General features: G+C 39.8%; 1 protein-coding gene across 2 annotated transcripts in view; it reads right to left on the reverse strand.

Annotated features, from left to right (window-relative positions):
- LOC101484947 (acid-sensing ion channel 1) overlaps positions 1-12,802 on the reverse strand; it is a 67,095-nt gene that overhangs the window by 3,658 nt on the left and 50,635 nt on the right. For both annotated transcript variants that reach the window (XM_076878278.1, XM_004546225.4), the window contains exons 3-9: positions 3,639-3,789; positions 3,340-3,467; positions 2,187-2,337; positions 2,000-2,056; positions 1,534-1,687; positions 349-440; positions 183-262 (exon numbers count right to left, since the gene is read on the reverse strand). In XM_076878278.1, the coding sequence (XP_076734393.1) occupies positions 183-262; positions 349-440; positions 1,534-1,687; positions 2,000-2,056; positions 2,187-2,337; positions 3,340-3,467; positions 3,639-3,789 (813 nt within the window). The remainder of the gene's footprint in view (positions 1-182; positions 263-348; positions 441-1,533; positions 1,688-1,999; positions 2,057-2,186; positions 2,338-3,339; positions 3,468-3,638; positions 3,790-12,802) is intronic.

The following is a 12,802-nucleotide window of genomic DNA, read 5'->3' on the forward strand; positions in this document are numbered from 1 at the left end:
TCTAAATATGAGGTGTAAACACTGCTTCAAAGCCAGAAATAAAACAAAACTGTGTTGTGAAATACGGTCTCCTCTGATCACTCCTACTGATCTAATTATGGTCAGGTTTAAATACATCTAGTCCAAAGCTTTGCATATTAAAAATGACAGACTATATGGCCTCTTAAATGCCTATGTCTTACCTCATAAAGGTAGTCAAATATCTCCAGAATAGTCAGTATACTTGCACCAATAAAAAGTCCCATCTGACCACCAATATCACCTGAAATGAAAGCATATTCATAACAAATGCATGAAGACAAAAAAAACGCAAGCAGTCTATGTTATATAATAGAAATGAAGCTATACCTAAAAGTCCAGCCACTTCATATGCTTTCTTCTGTTCAATAGTTTCATAATTGAGAGCTTCAAAGAAGATATCTAAAACCAGGATATTTTCCCTGTGGAGACAACATAAACAAATGAAGACACAAATCCCTCATTTTGAAGCTGCTCAATAATAATTAAGAGCACTTGAGAGATGAGATTTGAATGTTTTCTTTGTCAGTGGCTCTGAAAGGACTGGTTCGACGTTTGAAATATGACCCTGACAATGCCATCTAAGTTATCACAACACAGCTTTTGAGACAACCTTTTTCTTCTTCCTTCAGCTTCTGCCTTTGGAGGCCACATCTCACTCTATCCCAACATCCTCCAACACATCAACCCTCTGAATGTCCTCCTTCGCTATATCTCATCTGCGCTCTTTCTGTTTTCCTCCTGTCTGACAGCTCTATCTTTAACTTCCTCTGTCCAGTATGTCCACTATCCCTCCTCTGCACATGTCTGAAGCATCTCAACTTTGTCTCTCTAAATTTATCTCCAAACTGTTCAGCCTGATACATTCATTTCTAATCTTCTCCCGGTCCCTCATTCTGAAAATCTTGGCATCTTCAACTCAGCCACCTCCAAAGTTACTCCAGGGTAACTTTGTCTCCAAACTGATTCCCGATCCTCTCCATCCTGGTCGCTCCTGTTGTCTCAACACTGGGTTTAATACGGTTTTAATCTACTCCTAGATTTCAGTGTGATAATGGGGTAATCTTGGGCACATAGCTCTTGCTGTGAAGGCAGAAGCCCCACCTACTTACTGTCTGTCTGTACAGAAATATGATCAGAAAATATCAAAATGCACAAAAGATGGTATAAGTTGATGAAAACTGAATCAAAGCAGTTTGGTATTAGATTTTATTTCACCCCTTAAAACCATTTAGAAAGTCATCAGTCAGCACACGTTTCTATTGATGATGGCCTCTCAGGTTGGGTTTTTCTTCCTTTTTCTTTTATTTGAGAGGGAAACTAAAAATGTTTAGCTTCTGGACACAATTAAACTAAATGAATATCTTGAAAGAACACATTGGGCCTTTGAAAATGCCCCTGTTTTATATTTTGTTAGTGAAAGTCAATGAAATACAATAATCCTGTAATAAAAGAATTATTCATCGCAGGCTTTGCTTTGCGCACACAATAATGAGAAAACCCAAACATACTTACTTAATGTACTGCTCAGATTTGTTGTATTTTTTTGCAAGATATTTAGCAGAGGCCTTGCTGGGGATCTTGACAAAAGACAGCTCTTTGCTGTATCTGGTCATGTTGCACGGCGTCTCACACACACAGAAATCATTGTCTCTTTCCACCAGGAAATCTGGAGAGAGGAAAACCAGAGCTCAGCTTGACCTTTGAATCAGTGCGACTGCGACTTCAAGATGTCACGAGCTGATGTGCCTGCATCTGTGTGCGCGTGTGTGTCTTTCTGATGTTTTTGGGGTATAAATCTGTGCATTCTCCTTTTTTGGGGGAAACTAATATCATAAAGACATATTAAGGTAATATCAGGTTTTGGTTAAATGTGCAGGAAATAAATGTGATGTCCTGTGAAGCGATGCAAACATGGCTCTGTTTGTGCATGTGTTGCTGTTCTTTAAAGATTTAGAGGAGTATGAAGCCTCTTTCTTACCCAGAGCTGGGTCAGCACATTCTTTGTACAGCTCGGGGGTGCAGTAGGGGGCATCGCCTGTAGCAGCAGCAGCAACACACACTCACGTTAATGAATTTTTTCTTTGATTTCCTTCTTTGAAGTGCCTTCAGTAATTTCTCAGATCGGCGTAAGTCTGATACAACACAGAGAAAGACCGGACGCCTACCAGGCATGTGCACCATGCGACAGTTGCAGTTGTCCACCAGGTAGCGCGTTTCGCAGTCAATGCGACAGGCTGTGATGCTGTAAGTGTCAAAGAAGTCCGACTCCATTGGCGTCACCTTGCAGTCTCCCCAGGGTGGGGGGAGATATATCAGCTGCAATGACCACATAACGACTTAATAGTTTTAAATAAGAAATAAATACCGCATGAAATAAAAAGCAGGCTTCTCCTTGCAGGGAAAAGCAAGAACTAAACAACTGAATCCATTTTTTTTTTTTTTAAATTCTACAACTGCACAAATGGGAGAGAGATTTAAAATGTCTGATGTGACCTGCGGATAATTCTAATCTATTATTCAGAGCTATGGATGTGATTTTTTTTATTAGGAATAATAAAGTAAAACACTCATTTAGTTTAAAAAAAAAGAGATTTTAAAGAGGCTCCAGTTTAACTTTGTTCAGTTGAAGAAAAGGGAAAGTGAAAACTATAAACATCTGCCATAATTCACAGAAATGTTTTTTTTTTTTACCAGCTGTGGCTATTATTTTCAATTTCATATTCATATCAGTGTTGAAACTAAAGTATTTCTGGTTCTTCAAATGTTTGATTTTAGATTTATAAATAGGTCTCACAAGGGAAATCTTTGTCCTACAGCAACATGATAAAGAGTAAAAATAGCACAGCCTACAATAAACAACGCAGTCAAATAAAAAGTGCCACAGAAGCCCAGTAAGTGCCTTATACTGTGAGATAGTGCAACAGAAACAAAACAAAACAGAAAGGTCAAAATAAAGTTAGTTAAAACCACTAAAAGTATGACTGACATTGTGTAAAAGTGATTTTATCCAAACAAAACACTGAAAAGGATCCAAAGACGCATTCTTGGTTTGTGTGTACTTTTATTTTTAATTATAGGACAAAATGTGTCTGATTGAAAGCTGATTAGTGAATCAATGAATCAATCAAATGGCAAGAAATCAGTTGGTAACCAAACTGTTTCAATCATTTGAAACCAGATTATTTCATGTCTGTTCCTCATATGGAACCTTGCTTTGCTTTGTTATAGTGAATTATTAATTGTTCAGATCTCTGAACTCTTCCTTTGCCGAGTATGATAACGTAATAATTGTAAAAATTAATAAGCAACAGTTTGTACCCTCTGTTCCTGACAGGAAACAAATGTCTGGAACCCGGGTGCCACTCCGAATCCGAGCTGGTCAATGAAGGACGGCTCGTCCTGACTGTGGATCTGAACTTTGACCCCCGCTTCAAACGAAGTCTCATCTGCAGGAAAGCAAAACGTTTGGGATCACTGTAAAAATGAGTTTCACTAAGGATCCAAACACGCAGAAGAGTTTCAGGCTCTGAGGTATCGACGCCCACAAACACCAACACATCAATCACACCAGTGTGACAGACAGCTATAACCTGCCACGTGAGTGGGCTTCTTCTCACCTGTTTCTCCCCAGACTGGCAGGTATTCATCCTGCTGAATGTCCAGCATGAGCTCGAGGCCGTTACCCATACCTCCCTTGGTGGTGATGAGGGGAGTGCGCCCATCACCGCCAGCGTTAAAGGTGTAACACTTCCCATAGCGAGTGAAGACCTGAGTGACACAGGAAAGATATATAATTTTTTAAGCAGTTAGAGAAATGTTTCTGAGAGAAGGATTCAGGTCAATTTTGTCACAACCACACAATATTACTGGAATATACAACTGAATGGAAAATTATGGGCTACTCCACTGCACTCATTTTCCTTAAAAAACAACAACAACAAAACAAAACAAAAAAAGGGTATTAAATGGAAACCCGATCTGTCTGCACAGTTGTGGGATGCTGGAAAAAAATGAGAGCCTGGAACATATAAGACTTCCACTGAGCGCTCAGAGAATAACAAGGGTTAAAAGCGGATCACCTTCTTGCGTGGTGTAAACCACCAGTGCAGATGGCTCACCAACAAAAGAAAAGACAAGAATCTATACACAGCATCAAAAAAGCTACCTCGTCGTCAGGTCATGTGTGATATCTCTAGGGAAATGTTGGCCAGTTCTAAGATGTTGCAGAGCAAACTGAACAGGCACCTGGCAACCAAGACTCTCTTTAGAGGAGAAACTTCAAAAACAGTCCTGGCTCTGAACCAGAGACTACAACCTACTCAGCAGTCTAAACAGTGCAGGCAGTGTAGGCTAGCAGATTTGAATCCCAAAACTTCTCGTGTCACAGCAAGAAGGCCCTCAGTGAACATTCTACACTTAAATATCAGATGAAAAGCTTTGACTGTCTAGAGATTTGCACAAATAGGTTCACTTTGGCACCCAGTGTGGTCTCCTGCTGCTGCAGCCCATCTGCTTCAAGGTTTAACATATCACACATTCAAAGATGTGCATACTTTGTTTGTGACGAGCGCAAGCAGTCAGGCCATTCTACTCTGACCTCTGACATCAGGAAGGCATTTATGCCTGCTGCTCACTGTATATTTTCTGTTTTGGATTAGCTTCTGTAAACTCTAGGGATGGCTACGCTGGAAAATCCCAGTAGATCAGCAGTTTCTGAAATTCTCAGATGACTCCATCTGGCACTGACCACCGGGCCACACTCAAAGTCACTTAAATCACTTTTCTTCCCCATTTACTTTGGGCACCTTAACCATGTTTACGTAGATATGCTGCCAAAGGATTGGCTGATTGAGAAGGAGCAGTCTAAGGAGGAGATGAATAGGTGTGCCCAATAAAGTGGACAGTGTGCCATAAATGGCTTAATATACAGCTTGGTGTGAATTAGAAATGTTTATGTGATCTATTAAACTCTACCATCTAGACCTCTAATCAACAGCAGAAAACCAGCAGTCAGTCTGCAAACAGTGTTTTGCAGACATTTGGTGCTTGGGAAGAGACTGTGGGACTGTGTGAAAAGTGTCTGATAAGGTGATGGAGGCAAGGTAAATGCTATTGAAGTGTCGACATTCTTGGAAATAAAATTGCTGGTGTTGTGCCTGATCCATTGCCTTTATTTGACAATGCAATCCAAAGAAAACCTTATGATGTAAAGGCTATTTTATGCAGATATGAATTGAGATGTACAGCCTCGTCTTTCTTGCTGGTGTGCCTTGGACAGTAAAACTTGTGTCAGAGGATTTGAGAGTGTTTTTCCACTGGGGGTCAGTGTTTGACTCGATAAATGGTGTGTGTGTGTGTGTGTGTGTGTGTGTGTGTGTGTGTGTGTGTGTGCGTGTGTGCGCGCGCGCTGACTGTATGACTGAAATAGTATGAGAGGAAAGGAGAGAGGCAAATGTGTGACAGACAGAGGAGAAAGAAGGAGAGTGGAAGAGAACGAGGGAGAAAGGAGGTTTTCCCGTGGGAGTGTGAGTTACACAATCAACCCAGTGAGGTGATGGAGACTGGCAGACTGGCGATTTAACATTCCCTCACATGCTCTTTATGGCACTTATAATGGACCTGATGTTACCATGGAGACCAAGCATCCCGACAAGGAAGAATACCGCCTTAATTTTAAAGGAAAGCCGAGACACAGACGTTAGACTGAACCTCTGTGAGACATCAGCAAAAGGCCATTTGACAAACAGCCTCGAGCGTGCGACGGTGAACAGACAGAAGCGTAACAATATTGAGCTTTCTTCGGCGCGGAGTTAATGTTGTATTAGTTTTTAGTGTTGTGTGAGTCACATAACCCATGCAGGGAGAGAGCAGGAGAGCAAGGAGCAATGGAGGAGCGAAGGAGGGCAGGGATGCAAAGTGAAAGAGACAGAGAGGAGGGGGGGGGGATTTAGCTGCTAACGCTTGAAGCTGGCTATTGTTCAGCATTATAGCACAGAATGACATATCTATGATTAGAAAGAACAAACCAAGCAAGTAATTGTAGAGAAAGAGTTGGGATCTTGCCGAGGGCAGTTTAAACATTTAGGCCATCTATCACGGCAAGTCAGCGAGAGACTGCTGCTGGTTGCAGAAGCAGACATCAATCTGAGTGGGAGAAAAAAACAAAACAAAACACAAAAAGATTCTGCACAAAAAAAGCAAATAAAAGCAACAAAATAATGTGTGTCCACACCTTTAGAATTTTTCTGTCATATGCTGCAGGCTTAAATAAAAACTGATGAGGGTAAAGACGCACTTGTTACTTTTAGAGACTGACACTCCAACATCGACGCCCACCTCACACCACGACGGGCCAGATGTGCGGAGGTGAGTTGTGAACACCCAAGTGCCACAGTATGAACGGCTTCCACATGAGGCTGTCTAAAAATGGGCACCTAAATTTCCATATTTACCTTCAAAACAAGCAACAGCTGGCCAGTGGGTTGGTTGTTTAAAGAAAAACAAAAGTTTTAAATTCTGGTGTATATTTCAAAGTCTTTGAAGTTACTTATAAATATGTCAGTCTTAATTGTGGAAGTTGTCTCTTAGTGTAGATTTACCGAGGTGTTGGGTCTACTTTTATGCCACATATTAACAGTTACAATGCTCATCTTTAAGGGCATATAATCCTTGTCAACCTAAAGTTTGGGCTTCATAATGCTCTAAACACTCAAATTCAGTCAGATTGTTCAATTCGCTGCTTTGTATGATGCCAAAGGAAAGGCGAAATCTCAAGCAAACAGCTCTGACTGTAAGCACAGCACCTGCTGTTCAATTCTTCCCTTTCTGCGGCGCAGCCAATGATTAGAGAGTTTGCCTAAAGGTCCTTGTTGTAGACCCCTGTGTTTAAAAATAGTTTAAATCCCTCTAAACTAACTAAACATATCGATAACATTTAAAGAAACAACACCTATGACTTCATGTCCTGAACATTTATGTATCGTGTTGACAAGATAACAAGTGAAGGTAAATTAGAGATGAGCTGTACTTTTGTGTAATACCAATCTTTTTTAACCACAAGATGATGCAGAACGTTAACCAGGTAAGAAATTAATAACACGTTCTTATTTAAAATAGGCCACATTATGGAAGTTTGTTTATGCCACTAAAAATATTATTTTTTCTTTTGCCATCCTTAAGTCAAAGTTTCAGAAAGAACAGCAGCACACATCTGAAAACTATTACACACATGAACTGGTAAAATGCTGCCTCCTAGTGGTTTTTGTTAAAATCTTCACAGGGTAACTACAAAAGTAACTTTTAGAACAAGCTGGCAATCTCAAACCTTTCATCTTGAATGTGTGTGTGTGTGTGTGTGTTTTTAAAGGGAATCCATCCAACATTTGTTGGGATATTTGACCCACAGTCTCAAAAGTTAATTTAATAATGCTGCATGAAAAACCGAGAGAACATCAAAATCAGCAGGAATCCTGTGGGGATTTTAAAAGTTTCATGGCAATATTTCTGATAAATGTTGAAGTATTTCAGTTAGGATTAAAGTGAACCAACTGACAGACCAACACCATCCCTTGAGCCCTGGTGTCACCGCAGGTAGAAATCATCCAGTAAACATAGCACTACCCAGCCTCTCTTTTCCCCATTTACTCCCAGCCTTCTGTAATTGCTCTTTGCTGCACACTATTGATCACAGGTACACACTGTGGACCCTGACAGATTGTCAAACATGTGTAAGAGTGGAAAGGCTCTTTCAGATCATAAGGTGACTGAATTTCATAAATAAAATCAATCATGACAAAAATGTTAAACCCGTGTGTATGACAGGTGCACGATTGTTCATAGGCGGCTCGATCAATACGCAGATCTGAGTTGATGTCAGGTAACCGGTGTTCTTTTCCTCTGGTTGAATAGTTGTGACAGAGGTGGTAGGAATAAAAACATGAACCATGTATAATGCACAAAGTCTGCACGGCACACTGTTATGATGAATAAATAAATGATCGTGCACATGTGTAAAAGGTTTTCTGCAGCAGAAATTATACGCTGCATGAGGAATAATGAGTGTTACAACAGAGAAGGACTTTAATTATGACAGATGCATGACTGTCACACCCTTTTGTCACTACTTAGAGGTACTTCAAACAACAAATCAATGCCCTTTTTTCCACAGAATTGAATGCATTACTTACCAACTGCAGTTTACACACACACTATCTTCACAGCTCTGATCAATAAAACTGTCACTCACACACAATTTCCCATGTATTGAAAAGCACTCAACAGAGCTCTGCAGTAATTAATCATTATGCACATAATCATGAATATCTGTTTCTATAGCCATCAAAAGTTGAAGGAATCTCTAAATCGCAAATCCCTGCTCTTTGCCATCCATTTAGGGAGGTCTTAATACAGTCTTGCAGTCTGCAAGCCGCTAAAAGACGTCTCGACAGGCTAAGTTCAATCCATTAGTGCTCTGTTGTTTTATGGGGATGTTTTCAAAGACTTTAAAGCCATCTCTGTAAAGTGCAAACACTTTCACTGTTATTATGCTGTTATAGCCACCACTGGGGGAAAAAAGCTATTTAAATGGAATGGTGAGCAGACAGTAGTCCACAGTGACCAGGGCTGAAAAAAATAAAAATTAAAAATTAAAAAACGGAAATCATTCACGGTTATTGCTGCCTATTGTGCATTTACAACATAACTCAGGATTGTAATCTGATGAGGACTTCAGGTGACCTGGAAAAAGTGGGAAGTTTCACACCATGCTGCTTTCCTTCACACATGGATGAACTTATTAATAAGAAAACAAGAGTCTGCAGTCATACAGCCTCTGGCAGCCTACTGTAGTCAGAGTTCTGCTTTAAGCTAAATGCTAACATACTCATATTTACAATGCTAAAACGTTGATGTTAGCATAATATTTACATAAAGTGCATCTTAGGTTAATATTACAATTATCTGGTTTACACCCATAAAGCTTGTACATGCATGTCAGGGATGACCATGAAATCAAATTATTTACAGTTTATGCAGGTTTTTTTTAAATTAAATATTTTTTTTTTTACTGATACCTGGGGATGTAATGCAGTACTCTGCCACTACAATGACTGGTGCTATGAATGCATCTAAACAACTAGAAAATGGGAGAACTACAGTCAACCCCCCGTAACTCCAAATTATTCGCGGAAAATACTCCTATTCGCTTTTTTGGGGGGCGGGGGTAGAGCATTTCTAAACTATTCGCTAATTATTTTCATTTTATTTTCGTGAGGGTCTAAAGTATTTGCAGATTTCAGCTATTCACGGGCAGTTGTGGTCCCTAACCCCCACGAACTCTCTGAATACCGGCACTTATTACCTGCCATGGTTGCTGGACTGGTTCAGTGTCATTGGTACTGTATAAAGCACACTGCTGCTCGTAGTCTTCGATCACAGGCTCAGAATTTGCTGGTTGTTCCGCGTATACCAGGGGTGGGCAATTCCAGGCCCCGAAGGCCGGTGTCCCTGCAGGTTTTAGATGTGTCCTTGAACCAACACAGCTGATTTAAATGGCTAAATTAGCTCCTCAACATGTCCTGAAGTTCTCCAGAGGCCTGGTAACGAACTAATCATGTGATTCAGGTGTGTTGACCCAAGGTGAGATCTAAAACCTGTAGGACACCGGCCCTCGGGGCCTGGAATTGCCCACTCCTGGCGTATACGATTGAAGACTAGGGGAGACGGAGCTTTTCAGTCGGTGGTGCCAAAGCTTTGGAACAGTCTCCCATTACAATTATGTTTATTTCAATTTCCTTTTATTGTGATACTTTTAATTATTTTAATTTATTCTGTTTCTTACCGTGTTTTTATATATTTTACTATCATTTATGTAAAGCACTTTGTGACCACTTGTCTGTGAAAGGTACTCTATAAATAAACATTACTTACTTCCTTTCTACGGCTATGAAAACGTCTACCACCTCTCTGCAGAGGTGTGGTGCAATATTCAAAGCACAGTCAAAAAGTGCCCAGTGAATATGAAACTGTATTTTTGCTTGAAATGTCAATTGCCAATACAAATGTAACATGTTCCTCTGCGTTTTGTTGTTCATTGCAAAAAAGTTAAAATATATAGAATCTAAGTTTCTTTTCCTTTGAACTGCTTTTATCTATTGCTCATACTGAGGCTGCTGGCGTGCAGTTGGCTCAGGTTTATATCTTTAGACACTTTGTTAGTTTCTTTTAAATGTCCATGTTCAGTTAGATGAAGGTGATTTAAGAGCCTGATTAGGTTTGTCATTACAAACATTTTCATGGTATCTAAAAGATACATGTTATCATGTATCTTTCCTCATTGTGAGGCCCTTTCACACTAATGAGCATGTGGGCTATAAGTCTGTGTGAAAGTATTTGCCTGCACTGCTGTGCGCATATTGTGCATGCATGAAATAGAGTGGCTCATAATCAGGCATACAGCTAACCGACAGGTTATGGGTGAGGGCTGAGAACGCTGCAAAACAGCTGATTCTGGTCTCTGGCTGGTCAGTTTGTGCACCTCAAACTACATGTGTTACGGAATTCTTTGGTGTTGGTTCCTATTAAAATTCTATCCTTCATGACACTGAACTGGGTGTAAATTTTTTAAAAAACTTTTTCTCCTAATTTATATTTTGGATGAATGAGGTGAAGTTTGGAATCAAAATCAACCTTTGGATAGGTGACTACATGTAAAGCACGCACCATCTGTGAAGATCTTGAAGCATCGACTCTGTGTTATCTGGCAAAAATCTTGGCATTTTTCTGTTTTATGACCATTTGGAAGAACACGTACAGCTTCTGTGTTTGAGCAACTACAAATTCAATCAACAAAATTGATTAAAAATTTGTATATTGTTTTTGCTACAATGCACGTGTTCTTCCTTTGGTTCTTTGAGGGAGGTTTAAACTGGTAAAACTCTGACATTGCACCACATTTATTACTTTTACATTTAATAGCGATCCATCCACTATTATTTGAGTTTTTCTTTGATCTTTAAACAAAACCCAAAAGCCCAGGAGCGTGATTATTCAATGAGAATACAGCGTGTGTTAAAAATCAAAGGAAAATAGTGATATTATGTACCAATAAAGAGTGCTGGCTTTTGTGTCCTGCACAGGTGATTTATTACGCTTTACACTCTCAAAGATGTGCGTGATCTTAAAGTCTGAGCGCGCCTGCTAGCTGCACACAGGTTAAATTAATTCGAGAATAAAAGCATCAGAGCCAAACCAAACACTCCCCCGCTCTGTTTTGAATGAATAGCTGACTCACCACACTAATAACCAGTCTTGGGTGGAAAAGAAAGCTACTCCAAAGACAAAATAAAGTATAGGCAGGGGATTGAAAGCCAGAGGCACGGTGGAGCTTGGGTGTTTGTGTGTGTAATAATGATGCCCAGAATATAGAATCAGACCCTGAGTCACTGGTTGTCAAAATAAAGAAGTAAAGATGAGAGGCAAACAAGAAAAGGTAGAGAAGAACCACAGGGCTCCTCGGGGGAGTACAGATAACTAAAGGGTTCATAGAGAAAAGCTTTTTTCTTAATTAGGGAGAAAAGACCAAAGACTATCCTGCGCTACTGAGATACCCACTTTGTGGATCTTCCATCTTTGTACCTGTAGTTTCAGCGTGGTCAGAAAAAAAAACAAAACACTACAAGAAACACACTTATCCTCACCACATTTTGATTTGTACTTTCAGCAGCAGTAATGTGAAGGCTGTACGACAGTTTCTCCATCTCTTTGGCGGAGACCGAAAACTCTAAACAACTAGTAGATTATATCAGCCTCTGCATCAGAAATAGTATATATATAAAAAGAATTAGTACAGTGCTAATATTTAAATGGAAAACAGTCACCTCAAACATCAAGTAATCAAATCAAATCAAAGCAAATCACTTTTTATTGTCACATCACATGTGCAGGCACACTGGCACAGCACATGCGAGTGAAATTCTTGTGTGCGAGCCCCACAAGCAACAGAGATGTGCAAACACAACAACACAAACGAGCAAAATACAAGAATGGCCAACCTGAAACTAAGTATCAGCATGAGTATTGTCATTGTGAGCAAAATACAGGTGTGAGTCACGGAGCTGCTGACAAGGCCAACATGACTCTACGATTTATTCACAGTCTACAAATCAAGATCCACACCAGACGTCTGTCACCGCTGTGGTTATTTAAGATGGCAAATCTGTGTTTTTCAGTAGTTTAAAGAAAAATCCTGAGATTGAAACATCAAGCAGTTCAATAAATCCTCATATGAGAGCTGGCTTGTCTGAGGATCAATCTGTTCTCATACTTTCTGATTCAAGTCCCTTTTGTTTCCATTTATTCTTTAAAAATAGGTCACAATTAGGTGTACAAAGATTCTCATAATCCACCATTTGGTTCATATCTTTTATTTTTTATGAGGTGGGTGAATAGGGTGAATCATCCCGTTCTGTTCATGATCCAATCATGACCATCTGATCCTTCCGGCACAGGAAAAAAAAAAATATTCAAATGGATTTCCAGCACACTCTTTATCAGAAGGATGGTTAATCGCCACATTTTTCACCAATGTGGTATGCTTTAACCAGCTATTAAATACCACCACTCCAAATTTACCTTAACAACCTAATTTTACAACAATACAAAATACGCTCTAAGTAAAAAAAGGCTAAACAATTACTTAAATACCAGCACATAGCTTGATAATAAGCCTCAGACCTAGAGACAAAACACAGCGTCCTTGGGGAAAAAGTCTATTCCCTGACAG

Source organism: Maylandia zebra, linkage group LG20 (genome assembly GCF_041146795.1).
Source record: "Maylandia zebra isolate NMK-2024a linkage group LG20, Mzebra_GT3a, whole genome shotgun sequence".
Classification (NCBI taxonomy): domain Eukaryota; kingdom Metazoa; phylum Chordata; class Actinopteri; order Cichliformes; family Cichlidae; genus Maylandia; species Maylandia zebra.